The 24,591-nt window shown below is 42.4% G+C and overlaps 1 protein-coding gene across 3 annotated transcripts in view; it reads right to left on the bottom strand.

Annotated features, from left to right (window-relative positions):
• Nucleotides 1-24,591, bottom strand: part of PHF11 (PHD finger protein 11) — a 28,225-nt gene extending 3,634 nt beyond the window's left edge. Inside the window, exons 1-9 of one of the 3 annotated variants that reach the window (XM_081314169.1) lie at nucleotides 24,242-24,590; nucleotides 19,294-19,332; nucleotides 18,826-18,945; nucleotides 15,068-15,175; nucleotides 8,105-8,235; nucleotides 6,025-6,071; nucleotides 5,027-5,091; nucleotides 4,125-4,188; nucleotides 2,967-3,089 (exon numbers count right to left, since the gene is read on the bottom strand). In XM_081314169.1, the coding sequence (XP_081170295.1) occupies nucleotides 2,967-3,089; nucleotides 4,125-4,188; nucleotides 5,027-5,091; nucleotides 6,025-6,071; nucleotides 8,105-8,235; nucleotides 15,068-15,175; nucleotides 18,826-18,924 (637 nt within the window). In that variant the 5' untranslated portion in view covers nucleotides 18,925-18,945; nucleotides 19,294-19,332; nucleotides 24,242-24,590. Of the gene's footprint in view, nucleotides 1-2,966; nucleotides 3,090-4,124; nucleotides 4,189-5,026; nucleotides 5,092-6,024; nucleotides 6,072-8,104; nucleotides 8,236-15,067; nucleotides 15,176-18,825; nucleotides 18,946-19,293; nucleotides 19,333-23,966; nucleotides 24,210-24,241 lie in introns of those variants that run through there. The other 2 variants (XM_081314168.1, XM_081314170.1) reach the window with 2 other exon arrangements.

Genomic DNA, 24,591 nt, shown 5'->3' with positions numbered 1-24,591 from the left:
TATCAGCTATATACAGTCATGGCCGAAATTGTTGGCACCCCAGAAATTTTTTCCAGAAAATCAAGTATTTCTCACAGAAAAGTATTGCAGGAACATATGTTTTGCTATACACAGGTTTATTCCCTTTGTGTGTATTGGAACACAACAAAAAAAAGGGAGGAAAAAAAGCAAATTGGAGATAATGTCAAACAAAACTCCAAAAATGGGCCGGACAAAATTATTGGCACCCTTTCAAAATTGTGGGTAAACAAGATTGTTTCAAGCATGTGATGCTCCTTTAAACTCACCTGGGGCAAGTAACAGGTGTGGGCAATATAGAAATCACACCTGAAAGCAGATAAAAAGGAGAGAAGTTCACTTAGTCTTTGCATTGTGTGTCTGTGTGTGCCACGCTAAGCATGGACAACAGAAAGAGGAGAAGAGAACTGTCTGAGGACTTGAGAACCAAAATTGTGGACAAATATCAACAATCTCAAGGTTACAAGTCCATCTCCAGAGATCTAGATTTGCCTTTGTCCACAGTGTGCAACATTATCAAGAAGTTTGCAACCCATGGCACTGTAGTGAATCTCCCTGGTCGTGGACAGAAGAGAAAAATTGATGAAAGGTTGCAACGCAGGATACTCCGGATGGTGGATAAGCAGCCCCAAACAAGTTCCAAAGGAATGCAAGCTGTCCTGCAGGCTCAGGGAGCATCAGTGTCAGCGCAAACTATCCGTCGACATTTAAATGAAATGAAACGCTATGGCAGGAGACCCAGGAGGACCCCACTGCTGACACAGAGACATAAAAAAGCAAGATTACAGTTTGCCAAAATGTACTTGAGTAAGCCAAAATCCTTCTGGGAAAATGTCTTGTGGACAGATGAGACCAAGATAGAGCTTTTTGGTAAAGCACATCATTCTACTGTTTACTGAAAACGAAATGAGGCCTACAAAGAAAAGAACACAGTACCTACAGTGAAATATGGTGGAGGTTCAATGATGTTTTGGGGTTGTTTTGCTGCCTCTGGCACTGGGTGCCTTGAATGTGTGCAAGGCATCATGAAATCTGAGAATTACCAAAGGATTTTGGGTCGCACTGTAGAGCCCAGTGTCAGAAAGCTGGGTTTGCATCCGAGATCTTGGGTCTTCCAGCAGGACAATGACCCCAAACATACGTCAAAAAGCACCCAGAAATGGATGGCAAGAAAGCGCTGGAGAGTTCTGAAGTGGCCAGCAATGAGTCCAGATCTGAATCACATTGAACACATGTGGAGAGATCTTAAAATTGCTGTTGGGAAAAGGTGCCCTTCCAATAAGAGACCTGGAGCAGTTTGCAAAGGAAGAGTGGTCCAAAATTCCGGGTGAGAGGTGTAAGAAGCTTATTGATGGTTATAGGAAGCGACTGATTTCAGTTATTTTTTCCAAAGGGTGTGCAACCAAATATTAAGTTAAGGGAGCCAATAATTTTGTCCAGCCCATTTTTGGAGTTTTGTTTGACATTATGTCCAATTTGCTTTTTTTCTTCCCTTTTTTGTTGTGTTCCAATACACACAAAGGGAATAAACCTGTGTATAGCAAAACATGTGTTCCTGCAATACTTTTCTGTGAGAAATACTTGATTTTCTGGAAATATTTCTGGGGTGCCAACAATTTCGGCCATGACTGTAGACCTGGCATCAACCAATACAGAGTATTTTCTATTGGCTAATGTCAAGTTGAGAATAGTTTGTTCTGTCGCTTTATTTTCTGAAGAATAATGTCACAATTGCCAGGGAAGGGCCTTCCACAAAATTGGTGACAGCAATCTTCAGAAGGAAAGAAGGCATAGGAAAATAAGCTACGGTATTCTCAATTTGGCCCTAGCCAACAGAAAATACTTAATGGAAGAACTGGAAATAGCATGAATATTGAAATTGAGGTTGCTGTCTTTGATTTTAAGAGGATATAATATATTTTCACTTCAAAAAAGTGACATTTAAGTTTACAGTAGGAGAAGCTGAGGAGAAATAAAACAAGATTTGTGGAAGTATGAAAAAGAAATAATAAAAACAGATTTCAAACCATTCTGGTGACATGGCAGTGGAAGAAGCCAATGGGTCTACAGAAAACCCTTAATGAAAGTCTGAAAACAAAAGTTATGTAGGAAACAGGAAGGTCTGGTCAGCAAGAAATACAGACAGGTACTGTAGATAGCTAGCTTTATATAGAGAGGAAATACAAGCTGACGTCTAGAAAGCCTAGAACAGACATGTCAAACTTGTGACGTCACGTGACATCACGCAATGTATCGGGACAGTTTTGCCATTGCCGGCAATGGGGTGGGCGCGGCTTCCGGATGATGCATCCGGCCCGCAGGCTGGTAGTTTGACACCCATGGCCTAGAATAACAGAAAGGATACTAAATGAATTGGCATATACGTTGTTCAAAGAAGATACAAAAGGCTAACTGTTTATACTAAGAATAGATAGAAGGTCCTCATTTAAGAGCCCTAATGGGGACCAGTAACTATTACTAAGTGAAGCGGTGGTTAAGTGAAACATCATGTGACTACTCTGTTTAGTGTGATGGTAATTCCAGCAATCTTCATTGCGGTCAGCAAGGGGAACTGACCAATGAAAAATAAAGCAGAACTATTTACTCCTATGATTTGGAAAATATAATTATTTTGATGCAAACTAAAATTGCATTTGCATTTTTAAGCCATGTCACTCCACTGATTTATATTTAGTTTGCAGTCAACCACTGTTCTAAGATCTTTTTCACATGCATGATTAGCAGGTAAAATAAACTCTGTAAGAATTATTTAGACCAAACTGGATGTACTCAGGGGAGAAAGAGGATAATACAGAAATTGCAAAGGGACCAGAAACATTTAGCTCTGAGAAGCGAAGACTGTGAGGTGACAGAACAGTACCCTTGGGACCAAACCTCTCGGATATGAGATATCAAGATAATTGAGAATTTCACATTCTTTACAATACCTGCTTCTGAAGTATTGTCTTTTGTCAGCTTTTCCTGTGCCAGGTGAAGAGTGTTTAACATTTCCTCAAAGATTTTATCTAGAATTCCAGCCTGCTTACAGTTCTTTAAAAATTCTATCCTTTCTGTGGAAAAAGAAATACAAAGAAATACAATTCATATTTTTAATTTCATGTTCATCTGGCACAGTGAAGCACTGTCCAATAACAACAATTATTTTCAAGGCATAAAGGCAGAAAACATTATGAAAAAAGTGTGTGTGTGTATATGTGTGTGTGTGTGTGAGAGAGAGAGAGACAGAGATGGTGAACAAGCATCAGGAATGTTCCTCTCAAAGAGATCAACAGATTGATTTCTAAATGAAACAGCCAAAAGACAATGTCTGGTTTCCTTATTTTATTTCCTTATTTTGTTTTATTTTATTTTCCAATGAATGAATGTATAAACAAAATAAAACAAAACATAGGACTCTGGGCGACTAACAAAATAAAAAAAGATAAAAGATTATTAAGTAAGTAAAAATATAGCTACCCAACCAACCTAGGTTTTTAAGATCTTGCAGAAAGCAAGAAAAGTTGGGGCAGGACAAATCTCCAGGGAATGACACCATAACATCCTCCGAGGACCCGCAGATTACACTCCCTTCTAGACAGACCTGAAGCATGCCTTTTAATATTTTAGATCTTTAGGTTTTTATTACAAGGAGGCAATTAGGAATAGAAGATAATTAAATTGAAACTATTGATTGAATCCAGCAAAATCTTCCCAGATGAAAATTTTCTTTCCATTAACAGGAGACTTTTGAGCCATTAACTGAAATGACAAGAAAGCTGGTCCAGCCCAGTGTGTTTAGGCATGCTTCTTCCAGAGAAACAGCAGCCTCCCCATCTAAACATCTCAGCTTGATCTGCTTGAGCCAAATAGATCAACTCTTTCATGTTACAGACTTACATGCAGGAATGAAGACAGAACATCATTTCCATAATTCTCCATTAATGGAGAATTGAAGATCGCCTCTAAGAAAGGAGATGCTATCTATAACTATATTTGTTAACTACAGGTGAGAAAGTTGTATAAACTGCCTTAGGATAGAAGTAAATAATAACCACCACCCCTATGTTAGGAATTCTAACAACTGACAAATATAACAAATGTTTTACCTTTGTGTTGGTCATGTTTTTCACTGAGGACTTCCATCTTCTCTTCCCCAACTGTCTCATCATTCTGCCAATATTTTTTTAAAATAGCAGTTATAAAAGGCCCAGATTACTGATATAACTCATATCGCTATATGTTCATTTTTAATAAAGTCAGAGAATTAAATTAAATTCTTCCCAAGTAATCTAAACTTATATTTAATCATTTATACATCATTTATTAGTAAAATAATTACAGTAAGTCTTGTTTCTAGAAGACGTTTAGATGTTTTTTGAAGTTTTGATCCTAAATTGTTTTGATACCACTTTTATACTAAAAATCCTTCAGAAATGCTCACATAGTAAAACAGAATGTTTTAAAACCTACAACACAAGATGGCAATACCAGCATACAGACTACAAAGAGTAAAACAAAAAGACACTGTAGCAATACTTCAAGTAAAAAAAGTAGATATAAACTGTTAAGTCTTCAGAGATGGCTCAGATCATCAGCTTCTCTTAGATTGAGAGTAGGGGTTGAAGTGCATCCCTCTTTCTCTCATCCACTTGTGTTCTCGGATTAGTTGGAAAAGACATTCCTCTTTCAAAATTTCAGAAACAAAAAAGAAATCATCAAACAGCATTTAGCGGGTGGGTGTCTAATAGTAGGCTTAACAGTTCCATATTCAATAAGGATATCACAGTCTCTAGTGATGTAGCAGCAGTGACAGTTCTCAGTCAGAAAGTGACACAGTTCAAAATAAAAACAAAATGTATTTGAGATGCTCCAAGAATCTGAAATTATGCCCTACCAGGTGAGGCCATGTGTGCCTGAGTCACAATGGAAGGTGGTGAAGAAGTGTGGTCTCCTACGGTAAAAGTTTTAGAAATGTCTCACTGAGACACCGAAAAGGCAGCTTCATTACCATTTTGGTTGTAGTGGAGGAAGATTCTGTCGGGATCAGGAGCATTTCCTTCTTACTGTTTTCACCTAGAAAATAAAGTAACAAGATATTTTATCACACCACTTCTCATAATACTTCAAGACAAAAAAAATCAGAAAGAAATTCCAGCAGATCCATGAGATCTCAGGAATTTAACTCTTAAATTAAGTTCTAACTGATGTGAGCACATTGGAATTATGTTTGTTAAGGATGTCATCTCATGGCTCCCTTGACAAACATCTTCCCAAAATGACTGCTTGAGGCATGGAAAAAGAAACTGAAGCAAGAAGCAAGGAGAGTACTTGCAAGTACATCTAAGAAACCATGCAGGCAATAGTTTTCCATGTGTATAAACAGAACAAAAATCTAAAATACCGGGATAAAAATAAATGTAGCCTGCCATGGTTGATATTACCAACAGTCACAAGCAGGAACTGCTGTCAATAATGGTTTCAGTCAGGACTTTAGTTAGATGTCCAGGCCCTGCTCTGTACAATTAGGAGGATGGTCTCCGTGGCTTCCTACATTATATATGAACAATAAATAATATATGGAGTAATTTAAAGCAGGTTGGGGAATAAAGACTATTATTATTAGTAGTAGTATTAATTATGCTAGACCACAGCCTGTTAGATGATTGTACAAGAGTAACTCTCCATATATTTTCCTGCCATTTTATTTTTTGTTTCTTTTTATCTTCATTCAACTTCACTTTTTTAATGGTTTTAGATACTTTATTATAACCATGTACACTGCCCAGACTCACTGTGTAAGATTGGCAGCTATACAAATGTGATTGAACAAATAAAGAAATTAAGCTTCCATTCCAACAACCCCCTAACCGCTCTGGTCATTATTGTGGAAGAGTGGCAGAGAGTGTTGCAACAATGGCTATATTTTTCTAAAAGGTTCAGGTTGTACTTCAGAACCCTTGCTAAGGCAGAAGCAGATTTGAACCAATTCCCTAAGTACATACATACCATTAGAACTGCATGTCTTGACTGGAATGTGTTTTTTGCAGAACATACTACCGGTAATAGAGAAAAAGAAAAAGAAGTAAACTTATAGAAGCAAATATTTTCATTTTTATAAAGATTCAGTAAAGAAGAATGAGTCATCAGGATTTTTTTTGTAAATAAATAAATAAGCAGATGACACAAGAAGAATAACACATTTCCTATCCTATCAGTTGAGGATGCCTAAGTTTATCCTTTCCACAATGCTACTAAGGTCAAGGAGAAACTTTCAAGACCTTGTTCTGCATTGCAGAGAGGAAAAACTGATTGTCGGTTATGCCAAAACAAAAGCAGTGGCTTTTTTGTACTGTAATCACTGCTGGAAGATAAACGATAAAAGTATCAAGAACAAGTTAAGTCCTTTAAAAACTTGGAATCATACTTCCATCATTTGCACTGTGAAAGGAACAAATTAAAGCTGTTTACACTACAAACATAGGACTATTTATGTTATTTCTAACTACAAAGATTTATGATCCTTAGAAACGATATCATGTACATTTATAAGAGGAATTCTAGTTCCCCAGTGTGTCTCAAACTCCATGTCATGGTTCCGATTAATGAAACAGTTCAAACAAAATTCAGGCATTTTTTTTATCTAAAAAGTCTTAATAATGAAATGCAGCATCTGCACTCATGGATGGATGCCAGAATCTGAAATCTCCTCCCCTAAGCCCATCGTATCATACACAATTCCCACCCTTATTTACACGTAATAAATCATATTATCCAATTAGTTTTACATATGAAGTTTCACTTCTCTTTCTGTGTGTGGCTATTTCTTATCTTCTCAAAATAGCTGTTTGACATTTCCCTCCCTTCTGTGATTCAAAGCGAAGCAGTTTAAACAAAAGGCTGCCTCAAACATGTCAATGTTTGTAGCATTGACACTCCATTTATGAATGAAATTGAAATTTATTTCTATGGAAATTTCAATGGATGATTGCTAGTCCTTCTGATCCAGGTAGAAAAATTCATCATCCTAAAAAAGGCACAGAATTAGATCTTAAATATCCCATTTGGGACATATAATACTTTTCTGAAAATAAATCAATGTATTTTTAGTGCTCACCTCCATTCCCCATTGTTATAATGAAGGTCTGATTAGAAGACTTTTTATCCTAGCTTTATTAGTGTGTGTGTGTGTGTGTGTGTGTGTGTGTGTGTGTGTGTGTGTGTGTGATGCCAGAGAAACCTCTCTTTAGCCAGATTTGATGCTTTACCACCAATGTTTATTGAGGCAAGATATAATAAATCTTCAGTTCAAGGTTGCCCATTTGGAAGACCTGAGCCATGCACATTTCACTGTACTCCCCCATTTCACTGGGCTGATTTAATACTTTTGATATCTAACATCCTTGTAGGATGGTTAGATAGACGAGGAGAATGTACTTTTCTACCAGCTGATTTATTCTCTGAAAATCTGCAGATGAATGGCTAAATTCTGCTCTACTGATATTGCCAAATGGGAGCTTTGGAAATAGCTACCCATTGCTGATCTACAGCCTGGATCACTTAATGCAATATATTGTTTGAGCAGGTTTGTATTTTTTTATCCTTCACCACTCATATCTGTTTATTATGTTTTCATAATATTCTGATCAAGCTTTTGAATTGGTCTTTGATTAGAAATAAAATTTAGTTACTCTGTTATTTTCATTAGATAAATGCAATTCTACTTATCAAGTATTTCCTATGAGTCACTATGGGCCCCCCTCAAGTCTTTGGGAGTAGACATCTGTTGTGGAAGCTCGCCTGCATTCACCATACTGGGATTTAACAACCAATCCCAGCTTCTCATACCAGGCTAGCTTAGACATTCTCACACTCTGAAGTCCCTTTTCTGTATGTATAAATGTTCACTCTGGCAGTTACAAAAAGCTTCATCCTAACCTAGTATAGGTTATATAATATACATCCATTAGATAAAGCCTTTTTTACTTTCTTATTTTGCCATATCTTAATTTCAAAACAAAAATGAATTATATAGGATTCTCTTGAAAAGTATGTTAAAATAGACTTTAAAAAACATTTGATTCTATACCGGTAGCGGCCTGACTCTTCATATTCGAATGAAGCAGCATCATGCAAGGCGCAAAAATAATGGTAACTTTTGCGACAAGTTTGCATCTCACAGCCAATGGTTGCTCCCCTCTTACGACATAAACGACACAGCTGTATTGAAACAAATTTAAACCACTTTTTGAACTGCAGTTTATAAAATTAGGAAGTGGCATTAGACCCATTTTCTTTTCCATCACCCATCACATACTGGCCTTTGTGCTGTGATCCTGTCTAAACTAAACCATTTACAGCAGTGGCCAAAATTGTGGAAACCTTTTGGGAAAAGTGTGCATTTGAGGTTTGATGGCTAATAACACCACTTTTTTTGGAATAAAAGGTAAAGGTTCCCCCGCACATGCGTGCTAGTCGTTTCCGATTCTAGGGGCCGGTGCTCATCTCCGTTTCAAAGCCGAAGAGCCAGCGCTTCTCCGAGGACGTCTCCGTGGTCATGTGGCCGGCATGACTAGATGCCAAAGGCGCACGGAACGGTGTTACCTTCCCACCGTAGTGGTCCCTATTTTTCTAGTTGCATTTTTACGTGCTTTCGAACTGCTAGGTTGGCAGAAGCTGGGACGAGTAACAGGCGCTCACTCTGTTACTTGGCACTCGGGATTCGACTCGCCAAACTGCCAACCTTCTGATCGACAAGCTCAGCGTCCTAACCCACTGAGCCACTGCGTCCCTTTTTTTGGAATAGTACCATAAAATTATATATCAATGGAATGAAAATTTAATCAAGAATGTAATGCAATAACTTTTATGAAGGATTTGCTATTAGAATAGCAGTTATAAAGAAGAAAAGTGAAACACGTAGAAAAAGTGAAACACGTAGAAAAAATTATCACCATAGAAACAGAGATAAAAGTGACTTTTTTTGTGGAATTCTAGATTTTAGGCCAAATTCCTGCAGTCTGCGCCAAACAGTCCTTGCACTCAACTTCACATTGCATTGCGCCATTTCATCTTGTATACACCCAGTTGATTTTCTTCTGTCACGTAGGTACAGTCTCTTAATTCTTCTATCATCACTTGCTGTTGTGCACCTTTTCCTGCCTTTACCAGTGGGGTTTTGTAGTGACTGAGTCTCCTATTACCTCTTCAGAAACTTAGAAATGCCACCTTTGGTTAAGTTTCCACTAATTTTTCTTCTAGTTTCTTTATAACTGTAACATTGTTCACTTAATAATACTATTTTACATCACTTTCTGGTCTACCAGTCAACTCTTTGCACCATTACTTTTATTATGTTTTACAGGGTCACTAAGTGAAAGAACAGAAAAAAACCCAACCAACTTGACAGTGATCACATAACACACTGACAAATGTCCTCCTCTCAGCTTCAGTACATGACATCAGTAAGTGAATCCTACTGTGATCTGATTGGCTCATTGCCAAAGCAAGATGACACCTGAGTGGCTCTCTAAACACTCATGCTCATTGGCTACAATCAGATGAAGGAAAGCTACCTGATATCAACCTAAGAAAGTTGTGCTTCCTTTTTCTGGTTATTGGCTATAACAGAGTCGCTGCTCTGCCTCGGCCTCCTGGCCTGCTCCTAAATAGCGGCGGCGTCTCCATGGGATCAAGGAGACGCCGCAGACCGGCTATGCGGGCCCGATCGACCACCTCCGAGGGGCCTTTGACAGCGGCGCTAGCAGCAATGGCCTGGCGTCTCCGGCCCACCCCCCGAACCGCTGCAACCGTCTTGAGTGAGGGCCAGCGCCTCGTCCTTCCTCGACCACCTTGACCTAGCCCTAGGCGGCGGCACTTCCGATCTACACCAAGGAGACGCCGCGGACCAGCAGATCAGGGGAGCAGCTATGCAACGGAGCAGCAGCAAAAGCGTCATCAGCGAAAGCTTCTCCAGACCCCGGTCGGCCACCTTTGCCAAGAACCCTCGACGGCAGCACTACTAGACGCGGCGTGGCGTCTCCGGCCCGCACCCTGGGTGCCGACGATGTCTCCGTGCCGACCTTCAACCAAAAGACGCCACGATGCAGCTGATCAGTGGAGACAGCGGCGACTGGACCACCGAGGCCATCATCATCTTGCCTCTACCAACTCTCAACCCCCCTGCCCACCCTCGCCCCACAGGACATGATGGACCTGGGTGCATGCCACGGTGGCAGAGTGGCTTGACCTTACACCTGCAGCCCCATAGAGGTGAGAGCTCTATGGGGTATGCTTCACCCAGAGTGGGTCCTGGACCACCCCCAGAAACAGAGTCACAACCCATCGTGAGAGGATGGGGAGTGGCCTGCTTCTGGGGTTCACCCAGCCAAGTGGCAGTGGCTGGATGACGGTCCAGATACCCACCTACCCAACTCGACCCTCCTTCCAATTCTCCACCCAGGGGACCGCCTTCCCCCCAAAAAAACCCCTGTGACTCTATGCTTCTCCAATATTCCAGCACAGACCTACACGCCCTCAGGAGTTCCCCCCTCTCCTGGGTGCGTCCCGCCTACAATACATCGAATCTCGATGACGGGCCCAACCATTGGGCCTCTGAGAGATGGCCAGGCAGGGTCAGGGGCCTCCAGCACAAGTCCAACAAGAGGCCCCTGGTTAAGTTCCTAGCTAAGTTCTTTGTCGGGTTAGGGAGGGGGGCGGGAAAAGACTATGGTTGTTCGGCGAAGGGGGGCCTTCCAACTACCATAGCGCAGGCCAGGCCTACGACCGTTCACGAAGGTGAAGAACGAGGACCAGTCGCCGACAAAGCCCAGTGGCGAGCTGACGAACAGCCAATTCCCAGGATGGTGGGGAACGGCAGAAGGTGCACAAGCAGAGGGCCGTATCGTCACCGGGAAAGTCATCTCCGCTCTGTACAAGCGGTGAGACGCTCCAACCCTCTGTACTTCCCCCGAGGACCCGGGAGCGAAGGTGTGCAGCCTCCTATGCTCAGGCTGGTCTACCTAAATGCCAGGTCCGTAGCTAACAAGGCTCACCTTGTTCGTGACCTAGTGGAGAGTGAGCACGCGGACCTGGCTTGCATCACGGAAACCTGGCTGGGCCCAGAGGGTGGTGTCCCTCTGGTTGACCTCTGCCCACCAGGTTTCCAGGTGCTGCACCAGCCTCGGGCCCATGGGAGGGGCGGAGGAGTGGCAGTAATCATCAGGGAGACCCTTAGCCCGCGAGAGACCACCGTCCCTCAGATAGCCGGGTGTGAGTCTCTCCTTCTGAGATACGGCCCAGGGGCGCAGTTGGGCCTGCTGCTGGCGTACCTACCACCTAATCGTGCAGCGGCAGCCCTGCCCAAGCTACTCGATGTCCTCTCAGGGTTGGTGGTTGAATTCCCAAAACTCATGGTCTTGGGCGACTTTAACCTACCATCCCTGGGAGGATCGTCCGAACTAGCTCGGGAGTTCATGGCTTCCATGGCGGCCATGGACCTGTCGCAAATAATTTCTGGACCGACTCATGAGGGAGGCCACACCCCCGACTTGATCTTCTTGTCTGGACGGTGGCGTGATGATATCGGTGGGGGCGCCACGACCGTTACGCCCCTGTCATGGACCGATCATCACCTCCTACGGCTAGACTTCCCCTTTGCCACCCCCCGCCGTGGGTGCACGGTGCCAACCAGATGGTACCGCCCTAGGCGCCTAATGGACCCTGATAGGTTCCAGGCAGTGCTTGGGAACCCACAAGCACTCCCTGCTCACAGCTCGGCGGACGCCTTAGTGGAAGCCTGGGAAAGGGCAGCCACGGAGGCTCTGGACCGAGTTGTACCCCTGCGGCCCCTGACCCGGCGCAGATCCCAGCGAGCCCCATGGTTCACCGCGGAGCTCCGGGAGATGAAGCGTCGGAGACGGGGCCTAGAGAGCCGTTGGAGATCCAGTCGATCCGAATCCAACCGATTGCGACTAAGAATCCTCACCAGGTCTTATCTCGCAGTGATAAGGGTGGCGAAATCCAACTACTTTTCCACCCTCATCGCGTCCGCAGATAATCACCCGGCTGCCTTGTTTAGAGTGACTCGCTCCCTACTGAACCAAGAGGTGAGAGAGGAACCCTTACAGGGTCGAGCCGAGGAATTCGGTCAATATCTGTTGGATAAAATCGCTCGGATTCGAACCGGCCTGGACTCCAACTGGGCAGAGTTGGAGGAACAGGACATGGACAGTCTTGTCGACGTCATCTGGGAGGAATTTGATCCTGTGACTCCGAAGGAAGTGGACAGGATTATGAGGAGGTTGAGCTCCTCCACATGCTTACTGGACCCGTGCCCTTCCTGGCTGGCTTATGCAGCTCGAGAGGGGACACGAGGCTGGTTTCTGGCGGTCATCTCTGCTTCTCTGAGTGAGGGTCACTTCCCCACTGCCTTGAAGGAGGCGGTGGTGAGACCTCTCCTCAAGAAGCCCACCTTGGACCCAACCTCATTGAATAACTTTCGTCCAGTCTCCAACCTTCGCTTCCTTGCGAAGGTTGTTGAGAGCGTAGTGGCGCATCAGCTTCCTCAGGTCCTGGATGAAGCGGTTTATCTAGACCCGTGCCAATCGGGCTTCAGGCCGGGCTACAGCACGGAGACGGCATTGGTCGCTCTGATGAATGATCTCTGGAGAGCCCGGGACAGGGGCCATTCCTCTGTCCTAGTCTTATTAGACCTTTCGGCGGCTTTCGATACCATCGACCATGGTATCTTGCTGCGGCGCCTCAGGGGACTGGGAGTGGGAGGCACGGTTCTGCGGTGGTTCTCCTCCTTTCTCCAGGGTCGCTCGCAGTCGGTGCTGGCAGGGGGACAGAGGTCGACCCCGAGGCCTCTCGTTTGCGGAGTCCCTCAGGGGTCGGTCCACTCGCCTCTCCTGTTCAACATCTACATGAAACCGCTGGGTGAGATCATTCGTGGTTTTGGAGTAGGGTACCATCAGTATGCTGATGACACCCAGCTTTTCATCTCAACTCCAAACAGTATCAGTGATGCCCTCGACGTGATGTCCCGCTGCCTGAAAGCGGTCCGGGAATGGATGGGGAGGAACAGGCTTCAACTCAACCCGGACAAGACTGAATGGCTGTACGTACCGGCAAGCCAGGATACTCAGATCATTCCATCCCTTAACATCGGGGATGAGTTATTACCCCCTGTTGATAGGGCCCGCAACCTGGGTGTCCTCCTAGACTCGCAGCTATCCCTGGAAGACCACATAGGAGCTGTGACCAAGGGGGCCTTCTCCCGGGTTCGACTAGTGCGCCAACTACGACCTTATCTGGACCTGGACGCCTTACGTACAGTCACCCATGCACTTGTGACCTCTCGCCTAGACTACTGTAACGCTCTCTACATAGGGCTGCCCTTGAGAGCCACTCGGAAGCTTCAACTGGTGCAAAGTGCAGCTGCACGGACACTTTTGGGGGCCTCCCGATACTCCCATATCACACCTCTCCTCCGTGAGCTGCACTGGCTTCCGGTTGCCTTCCGAGTGAAATTCAAGGTGCTAACAATGACATACAAAGCCCTACATGGCATGGGTCCGGACTACCTACAGGAACACCTTCTGCCAACGTCAACACCCCTCCGTCCTGTGCGCTCCCACAGAGAGGGCCTCCTCAGGGTGCCACCGCTCAAGGAATGTCGGCTGGTGGCCCCCAGGGGGAGGGCATTCTCAGTGGGTGCGCCAACCCTCTGGAACTGCTTGCCTACCGAAATCCGGATGGCCCCCGACCTCCGCACCTTCCGGCGCGATTTAAAAACTTACCTGTTCCAGCAGTCCGGCCTGGCCTGATAGCTCTTGGGGTCTCAGTTGTTTTTACTATTGTTTTTCACTATTGTTCAATCTGTATACCTACCTTACTCTGTACACCGCCCCGAGTCCCTCGGGAGAAGGGCGGTATATAAGAACAAATAAATAAATAAATAAATAAATTTCATAGAATACAGATAATTGAACAAACCTTGTTGCATTACATTCTTGATTAAATTATCTTTCCATTGATATATAATTTTATGGTACTTCTCCAAAATAAAGTGATGTTATTAGCCATCAAACCTCAAATATATACTTTTCCCAAAATGTTTCCACAATTTTGGCCACCACTGTAGAGTAGAATGTAATCTCCACTTTGCAACAAGAATATGAAATCACATGTGAGTTGTATTTACTAATATCCTGACCGGAAATGGATTAAATAAGAAAATGTATTGCCTTGTCACTTTTAGATAGCAAATAGTTGTTATTGGAAAGGGGCTGTTAAACTTATTTTAATTGCTACTCATGATGACAGCCTATGTAACTGGGGTTCCCTAAAGATTTATGTTTTCTAGTTCAGTTAAATAGCACTGCTCCTCTGCAGGGAGGTGTTAACTGATGAGATCATATTATTTTTATTCATTTTTCTCTGTCACTTCCCCCCTCACACAGAGACCTTTTCACTCTCCCAGTGTTTCAAATAGGGGAGAAAACAGTAGTAAGATCAAAGTCTTTCTGTCAATAAGACAGAGGGCCTAGACCAGTGACCTAGACCTTTTAGAGAACGAGTGCCCAAACTGCAACCCAAAACCCACTTATGTATCGTCGGGTGCTGGGTGGGCGTGGCCCAATGGGTGGGCATGGCCAGGTGGTAACGGCAGACTGGGTGGTACTAAAAAGTTCAATCAATCAATTCCAACTTTGCGAGATCTTTTTTTCCCCGCAAGAAGTTGAAATTGATTGATTGAACCTTTTTTTTTGGCACATGGCGGCAGAGACCTAAAGTGAAAAGGTTTTATAAAACCCAGTTGAAGGCCTAGGACTGGGGTGACGGCGCGCTTGCCCACAAAGAGGGCTCTGCGTGCCACATGTGGCACCCGTGCCATAGGTTCACCACCACGGGCCTAGACTGTTGGTTCATATTATTATCTTTAGGCCTTCAAAGAGGAAATTCCAGATGCGAAAATAATGTGAAAATGTGAAAATAAATGTTTTAAGTAAATCTGCTATAGAATTTTAAAACATGAAAAATATCTTACCAGCCTCCTTCCTCTCTTTATTTCCCTCTCTACTGAAGCCACGTCAAACCTTCTATCAAGATCCCCAGGCCTCTGTTCTTCTGATTCCACAAATCCTGAAGAAAATAACTAGAAATGAAATCAGAAAAGTAAGATGTAAAACAAGAGGTCATGACAAAAATAAAATATTAAAAATAGCAGCAAGAATTGGCTGGGGATCAGTGCTACCTCATAAATTTACAAAGTTTTAGCCATTTCTTTTGTAAGTTTACTCATTCACAAAAACAACCATTAGCACTCTGAGTGCTCCGTGGACTCATATGTAATACAGGGAAGGAATCTTAAATGATGTTAAGGAAAACTTCAGCAAATTGGTAAATGAGTATTTTTCAAAAAAAGGAATGAAATAATAATAATAATAATAATAATAATAATAATAATAATAATAATAATAATAATGATGATGATGATGATGATGATGATGATGATGATGATGATGATGATGGACCTTGGAGGTCATCTACTCCAACCTCCTGCTCAGGCAGGAAACTCTATACCATTTCAGGCAAATGGCTGTCCAGTTTCTTCTTAAAAACTTCCAGAGTTGGAGCATTCACCGCTTCTGGAGGCAGGTTGTTCCACTGGTTAATTGTTCTAACTGTCAGGAAGTTTCTCCTTAGTTCTAGGTATCAGTTTCCCTATGTTTGCCTGATTAGGGAGCATGTAACTCTCTGCACTTAACCACTGGAACTGCTATGCCTATTCCACATACTTTCCATAGTTTCCTTGAAAACATTCAACAGACTTTATGAAGAAAAAATGTTAAAGCCTTCTAAGACGTTTAATATAAGGTCCTGTCACCCAAAACAACCATTGCTAAGAGCTAGAGATATTAGTAATGTGCAGCTTCACTTCTGACATAACAAAGTTACAAGTTTACAGATAAAATAATATGGCCAGAATATGAAGAATAGCCGTTACTAGCATGCAGGTACCTCCATGTCCTCAAATGGGAATTCGAGAACATTGAGAATATAATTGGGAGGTAGCACAAAACATTAATGAAAAGCTTCTGGCTGGCAAAAACAACTTTTGTACAGCGTACAGTGCTGTCCCTCTGCCTCTTACCCAGGTTACCCATTCTTTTCTACTGACTAATCCAGAGAAGAATGTTTTCAGCAATGAACCTCTGAGCAATCTCCTGCTGATGTGGTTCCCATCTTCAAAAAAGTGGTATATTATAAAGTGGTATTAACACTTCACACGATTTTGATACTATCCCTGTTAATGCAGCCTAGAACTGTGTTGGCTGTTTTGGCAGCTGCAGCACACTGCTGGCTCATATTTAAGTGATTGTCCACTAGAATTCCAAGATCCCTCTTAGTTACTACTCTTAAACAAGGTACCACCTATCTATACTATACCTGTGTGTTTGGTTTTTCTTGCCTAAATGTAGAACTTTACTTTTTTCATCATTAAATTTCATTTTGTTGTTCAAGTCTGTCAAGATCCTTCTGTATCTTAAGCCTACCTTCTTGAGTGTTGGCTATTCCTGCCAGCTTGGTGTCATCTGCAAATTTTATGAGTTCCCCATCTATCCCCTCATTCAAACCATTGATGAGGATGTTGAAGAGCACTGGGCCTAAAACAGAGCCTTGTGGTACTGCATACTTCCCTCTGTGTAGATACAGTTCCATTGAAGACTACATGTTGAATGTGGTTTGTCAGTCAGTTACAAATCCATCTGGTGGTGATGCTGTTTAGCTCACATTTTTCTATCTTATCAAGTAGTAGGTTGTGGTGTACTTTATCAAATGCCTTACTGAAATCCAAGTAAATTATAGCCACAGCATTCCTCTGGTCCACTAATTGTGACAACCTTGTCAAAGAATGCAATAATATTTGTCTGGCATGATCTGTTTTTGACAAAGCCATGTTAGCTTTTGGTTAACTTTTTTTGCCTCTAGGTGTTCACTAATTCATTGCTTGATTATCTTTTCCAAGATCTTCCCAGGTATTGAGGTCAGGCTGATAGGTCTGTAGTTTCCTGGATCCATTTCCTTTTTTGAAGATAGGAACTACATCGGCTATTTTCCAGTCCTCTGGTAGTTCCCCAGTGCTCCAGGATCTTTGAAAGATATAGTTCAGTGGTTCTGAGATCACATCTGCCAGTTCCTTCAGAACCTTGGAGTGTAATCCATCTGGTCCTGGTGATTTGAACTCGTCTAGGCTGGACAGGTGCTCACTTACCATTTTCTTGCCTATCTTAACTTGTGTTTCTAATCTGTTTTTTATGGCACTGGTTTTGGTAGGTTGGATTATTTTTTCCCTTTGTGTAAAGACAGATGCAAAAAAATGAGTTAAATAGTTCTGCTTTCTCCCTGTTGCTAACCTTCTTGCCACTTTCTCCCACTAGTAGATCAATCCGTTTCTTGTTTTTTTACATATTTACCTAATTATAATGAGTTTACCATTTGCTTGAAAATAATTTGGAAACGTTTTTGTGGAAATAACCTCTCTAAATTTCCCATCTCTAAATCCAACTGGAGTATGAATTGAATACTTTTTTTTCTGGTCCTATTCTCTCACTTCTACTTCTGCCTATGTAAGGACTGGGATTCCAGTCCTCCAGTCCTTCCATTGGAAGATGACAGCCTTTTTGAATTAAAAAAGAAAGGGAGGGAAGGCAGCACTAAAAAGCAGAATATAAAATGTAAACATCCAAGTCTAGAATAAAGACACAGTATTATAAAGTCTAATGTGTTTCTATGCGGTTCTTTTTTCTTCAAAGTATACATATTTAGAAAACCTTGATACAAAGAGCAACCAGTATAACATCTTTATACCTCTCAAATTCCTAGCCTGGACACCCAAAATTTTCAAAAACCTTTTTGAGCCCCTCTTGACTCACCTGACTGCAAAGCTGTCCATGTTCCCTTCCTCTCCCTGAACTCGTCACAGCTCACCTTTTTCATCAGGGAAGGAAAAAAGCCAGGTTCTTAGGGAGCCATCCATTTTCCCAATGGAAAAGGAAAAAGAGAAGCAAAGCTAGAAGCTATAGATTCAGGGTAATCGGGATGCCTTGAAAATCCTGCTCTCTGGGCCTTGATCCTCAGGGAGAAAAGTGAGGGAAAAAGGCTCTCTCATTGTCTATAGATAAAAAGATCCATGTACACAAGGCACCAGGCTAGAAACTGGGAAACCCATGAGTTTTTAGTCCTATGAAGGATTTGCTAGCTGGGTGACTTTGAGCGTCACTCTCAGCCCAACCCACATAACAGGGTAGTTGTTGTGGGGACAGTAGGAGGAGAAAGGAGTATTAGATACGTTAGCCACCTTGAATTATTTATAAAAATAATAAAGGCAGGATGTTAATTAATTAAAGCATAGTGCCATCCAAGTCTGCAAAATGCGGATTAAATAAAGAAAGGCATAAGGAAAGGGACAGAGAAATAGACGAATGGACTCGTGATTTATTATAGCAATTGCCAGGAGACTGGTCATTTTTGCTCCTAAACAATCTCTGCTGGATTTTAACGTACCACTATAAAAATACTAATTATAATAGTTATGGTCTTCTTGTACTCCAATCTACTTTAATCCAGGAAAGTATTTAAATTTTAACTCTTGAAACTGTACTGCATGCCTATAAAAGTAGAGTACACATGGCATAAAAATAGGTGTTATCAATTATGAATTGCCTCACAAGAGCGCTTCAGATCTTTTTTCATTTTCCAATCAGTTATGGACACAGTTTGAATGTCGTTAGCAAACCTCACCAAACAATTCTGATGAACTGCGAGATTCTTATCTTCAGCGATGTACATAATCGCACACGCTACATCATCTTGACAAAATGCACACTTTCTTCTTACCATCTTTGCCACTGCTGGACTCACCTTAGAAAAATATTTTAGAGATTAAAACACTATTAATATCACCCCATGACTCTAAATAATACATTAAAAAATGCATTACTACAATTCACAAGTTAGTATCCTCCAGCACTGTTGATATTCTGCTTTGAATATCTTGACATGGGACTCAAAAATTTAAAAAATGTTTAAATCTGTCTGTGAACTCCAACCAGGCCCTCTAAAATTCTTTAAGAATGTGTGGTTTCATAAGATAAGAAGAGAGATCATTAGTTGGTTATAATAAAAAAACATTTTCCTTGCAGAATATTCAAGATACACTTTCTAGCATCTTCAGTTATAAAATCCTAGATAGTATTTTTGGTCTAATACCTCAGAAGGATGCTCTCAGTCCTGTTTGTGAAATGGGCACTGTACATGAGTTAAAGAACAAAAATAAAGAACAATGTTAGAAATTAAAATGAGTAATCCACTTCAAAGAATTAATTCAAATTTGAAACACACAGACACAGAATTTCATAAGAGTAACAATATTAATATTGGAAAGAAAGATGTCTGTGTTATCCATTACCAGTTAAATACACAGAGTTGTCTCAAGGAACTTTCGATGTTAGATAATACCCAACTTACCAGTATAGCTAGCCAATCTCATTTTAAATTTTACAGTACAAAAGTGGTGGGAAACATCAAATTCTAAACTGCTTCCAGACAATTTAGATAAGCTTTTTAAAGAAGCACCTGGGCACCTATTGCAATGCAGTTTTCATTCTGTGTATTTCTACTTTATATTCCTAAATGCACAGTTTTTGCAATGATCAGTCAGCTAGTTTGAGATCCCTCCAAATGGACTTGTAGGGATTGGAAAATCTATAGAATCAGTGGGAAAACATGTAAATACATAAATATATACAATGTATTAATCCCTTGTTGGTCTTTACACATTGCTCAGCACATTTCCTAAAGCAAAACTATTGATTTTTATTATTATTATTCAATTCTGATTCTCTCAAGCCTATTGACCTTTGATACACTTCTTTTTTAAATTTGAGTTTGGACATTCATAAACATCTGGTGGTTGGATGAAATGGGTCTTGCAAAATAGGGAATACTTACAAAATATATTAAATGTTCTAAATTTGTGTGTGTGTGTGTGTGTGTGTGTGTGTGTGTGTGTGTATAGCAGGCGTTTTTCAACCACTGTTCCGCGGCACACTAGTGTGCCGCGAGATGTTGCCTGGTGTGCCGTGGGAAAAATTGAAAAGTAATTATAAAATACTTTCTTTGTGTTTATTTGATTCCTATTCAAGAGAATTACTTTATATATAGTCAATATAGGCACAGAGTTAAATTTTTTAACATTTTCTAATGGTGGAGTGCCTCGTGATTTTTTTCATGAAACAAGTGTGCCTTTGCCCAAAAAAGGTTGAAAAACACTGGTGTATAGGACTATATTCCCTATATAAAGAATGCTTCAAAAACATGTAGCTGCAAATTCAAGATATTTTGATAGTCAAAAGTCATCGTGTAATGTTTTAAAATTAATACCCTTGGAAGAATATGGAATCCACTCATTTATGCCCCACATTTTACCTGTTTCTCTCTTTTTTTAATGTGGTTTACTCATGAAATGATGAAAGCTCAGCAGTGTTATTGTGGATAAATCTGTAGTCTGAAGTGTAGTTTGGAAATGACAAACGTTTTTTATTATCTCTGTTGAGCAAATCCTTATTTTGGTTTGCTTTCTTTAAATAAGCAGCTATTTATAGTGGCTCTTTGTATTATGTTTCTCTCAATAAAACAAATACATTAAATTTAATGTGCCATGGTTTGCATGCAGAGTATTTCATAATTTCACAAAAGCTTTATCAATTTAAAACCTTAAGGAAATTTGGAAAGTATTCCTATACACATACTTATATTGCTTCAGTGATGATTTTGCTTTATTTATTTACGAGAGTTCTGGACCACCAATTCATCTTAGATTCTAGACAATTTATATCTAATGGCACAAAAAACACAGTTAAAACTTCTTTACAAGTGTTAAAAATTATCTTGTCCCAAGATAATCGCCCCTTGTTTCTCATCAAGAGGCATCTCTCAGCTCTGTCCCAAAGGCTCTTTGAGATCTTAAAGATCTTCTGAAAGAGCAATACAAACAGCCCTTACTTACCAACCATTCATTTAATGAATATTTGAAGTTGTGATGGCATTGAAACAAGTGAGACTTATAACCACTCCATGAAACTATGAGTGTCCTAGCAACCCTATTATCATGTGATCATGATCAGGGTGTTTTGCAACTGTCTCATACTTACAATGGTTGTCACATTCTGTGGTTACATGATTGCCTTTTGCAACCTTCCCTTCCAATTTCCCACAAGCAAACTCAAGCTGGCAAAGGTCTCAAGTGACTCCTGCCAATTTTTCTCCAAGGTATCCACTATGTAAGACCTTGTATTCTATAGATGTGCATGCCCACAACAGCCCCTGCCCACACTCCTTAGTGCATGCAAACAGAACTCCATTCATGCAGCACTGCAATGTCCCTTCCTGCACTTGTCCAGTGTCCTAGTGTCCCTTCCTACTACCCAGTTTTGTAATGCTTCAGCACGCCCTCCCCCACTCAGTTACTTCCCATAGCACTCATTTGCCAGCCTACTTGTTGGGACTTGCAACTTTCTGCAGGCTTCACCGTTGACTTTGCTTGTTGGAAGCCAGTGGGAAGTCACAAGACATGGTCATGTGAGGTTCTCACTTAACAATCCACGATCTTTACTTAACAATAGCAACTAAGACGGCTGGGATTGCTATTGCTAAATGATGTGATCATGTGATGTTGCACTTTATGCCTGCATCACTTAGGGACAGAAATTCTGATTCCCAGAATTGTCATTAAGCAAGGACTACCTGTAGATAAGTAACTATTATGATCCTATTGGATAAACTGTTCCACAGCAAAGCATGTACAATGGAAAAAATTTCCTTCTGGAGCCCCACCTCTTTCACATCTGGAAAGAAGGAATCTATACCATGTATTGGACAGGTATATTCTACAAGGAACATATGGGCCCTGAAGTAATGAGCAAACTATATGGGACTTTACAGCTGACAAATAGCACCATCAGTAGAAGAATAGAACAGAACAGAACAGAACAGAAGCTGGAAGGGACCTTGGAGGTCTTCTAGTCCAGCTCCCTGCTTGATCAGGAGAACCTACTGTATACTATTTCAAACAAGTGACTGTCTAGCCTCTTCTTGAAAATCTCCAGTGATGGAGCGCCCATGATTTCTGAAGGCAAGCTATTCCACTGGTTAATTGTCCTCACTGTAAGGAAGTTTCTCCTTAATTCCAGGCTGCTTCTCTCTTTGATCAGTTTCCATCCATTGTTTCTTGGCCTGCCCTCTGGTACTTTGGAGAATAGTTTGACACCCTCTTCTTTGCGGCAGCCCTTTATATACTGGAATACTGCTATCACATCGCCCCTATTTCTTCTTTTCTTTAGACTAGCCAAACCCAAGACCTGCAGTCGTTCTTCTTATGTTTTAGTCTCCAGGCCTTTGATCATTTTAGTTGCTCTTCTCTAAACTTTTTCCAAAATCTCAACATCTTTTTTGTAGTATGGTGACCAAAATTGGCTGCAGTATTCCAGGTGTGGTCTTACTAGGGTTTTATAAAGCGGTACTAATACTGTGCATGATCTTGATTCTATGCCTCTGCTTATACAACCCAGGATTGTATTAGCTTTTTTGGTTGCTGCTGCGCACTGCTGGCTCATAGTGTGTGCCCACTTGCTAGCCACCCGCTCTTGCAAGAACATATTGTAGGAAGAAAAGTCTTCATCATGGTTCCTCCAAGCGGGGAATAAACATGGCAACTGCTTTGGGAAGAAGGTTGTAGTTTATTGCAGAGGAAAGCCAGACAGAAAGATGGATCCAACAGAAAAATTAGGAGAGACTGACCCCATGTGGGTAGTGAGTTTTTATACACCCTGGACTCTATTGTCTGGAGTTATTTCCTGTTTCAAGCTTTGTATTTCCTTTGTCACGTATTCTGTCCTGAGCCTAGGTGTGCCCCTCTAGGATTCTTGCTGGTTGTATGTCCTATTATGTCCCCTGCTTCCCTGGGGCTGTGGCTGATGTTGACTCTAGAGATCTTTCTTCCTAATCCCAGTTTCCTGATAAGATTATCACATCTGCATTCCTGCAGACTTGGTTTGTGCTTGGGACAGAGAGACTTGGGGGCAAGGGTTGGTTTCTGCTTTTAAAATCCTTTAGGGAGATACATTCTGCCCTTTTAATATTTCCTTCTCTGGGGAGCTGACTTCCCACAGTATTTTTCAATAAACTGCTTGCTGCTTCACTTAATGACTGTCAAATTCTTGGAAGCTGACTTGTGTTTCTCACAGATTCAGCCTAAGCTGGTTCCATTCCAACCAGTTTCTCACAGCCTTCAGGCACCAATTCAAGCAGGCCGCTGCCTATTCTCTATGGCTTGAAATAAAGACATAGAAATGGGTACCATCAGCTCCAAGAGAAATTTTCTCTTGCTGCTACCTGAAGACTACTGTACTGTTTGTCTTCGAGTGGTAGTTTCGTTTCCCCAAATCTCTGCTATCTGCTTAACTTGACCTCCTGCCGCACCCAGAGATCTGCTTGCTTTCAGTTTCCTTTTTAAAAAAAAACAAAACTTAAGGAGAGGGTGGGGCCGTCTTAACCTTCCTTCCCAAGTAAGCACCAAAACTCTGGATCCCAGGAGGGACAAAATATCTCTTCGCTCCAGGTGGCGAGCTCGCTCTTTCACAAAGGTCTCATCCTTCTCTCTCCCAGCAATAAATGGGATTAAAAATAAAAAAAATACTATGCCAACAATACAGCCAAGCAAATGTCTAGGCCAGGGCTAACATAACTTAGACGATGTACCTCCTTCAGTCACTTGCTGAGGTGGGCAGCTAGCAAGAAGCTAGCACGAAGCCAGGAGCGAACGGTTAAAGAGACCTCCCCAAAGACCGGCACAAAGCCAGGAGCGGCAGATTTAAGCCTTTTACCGGCGCCAGGGGAGGAAGGAAATGCTCCGCTAAGGGACGCCCAGCGTGCCGCCTTCATTCTCCGGCTCCTTGCCGTCATCGGAGGCGCAAAGCAAGAGAAGCGGCGACCTCGCGGTTCCCCGGGAGGGAGCAGCTCCGGCCTCTCCGCTCGCCCAGCGACCCCGGCGGGAGGGCCCGCACCCTCGCTCCGGAGAAGAGCCGCCTCCGGAGGGGAACGCTCCCAGCCAGAGGCCCGGCCTTCTTTCGCTTCTACGTGACAGCCGCGCCGGACTTACCGCGGAAGTAGGGGAGAGCCCGGGGCAGCCGCTGTCCCGACTCATCCTTTCGAGCGCCTGGACGAGAGAGCGGGCAGGGACGACGCTTCCAGCGACCGGCCGGTGCTTTGCTGGAGCCGAGGGGCTTCCCGGCAGCTCTGGCTTAGCGGGAGCTTTCGTTGCGATTTGAAGAAGCCGCGGAGCAGAGCCGAGCCGACGCCTTCAGGAGAGCCGGGGGCGTCGCTCGCTTCTAACCTCCGCGGGCACGTGGGCGGTTGCGTTTGCATCTCCTGAGGCAGAGGTCTTCAAACTTGGCCCTTTTATGACTTGTGGACTTCAACTCCCAGAATTCCTCAGCCAGGCACACTGGC

Source organism: Vipera berus, assembly GCF_964194415.1.
Source record: "Vipera berus genome assembly, chromosome: 1".
Taxonomy (NCBI): Eukaryota; Metazoa; Chordata; class Lepidosauria; order Squamata; family Viperidae; genus Vipera; species Vipera berus.
This window is presented reverse-complemented; position numbering and strand designations above follow the sequence as displayed.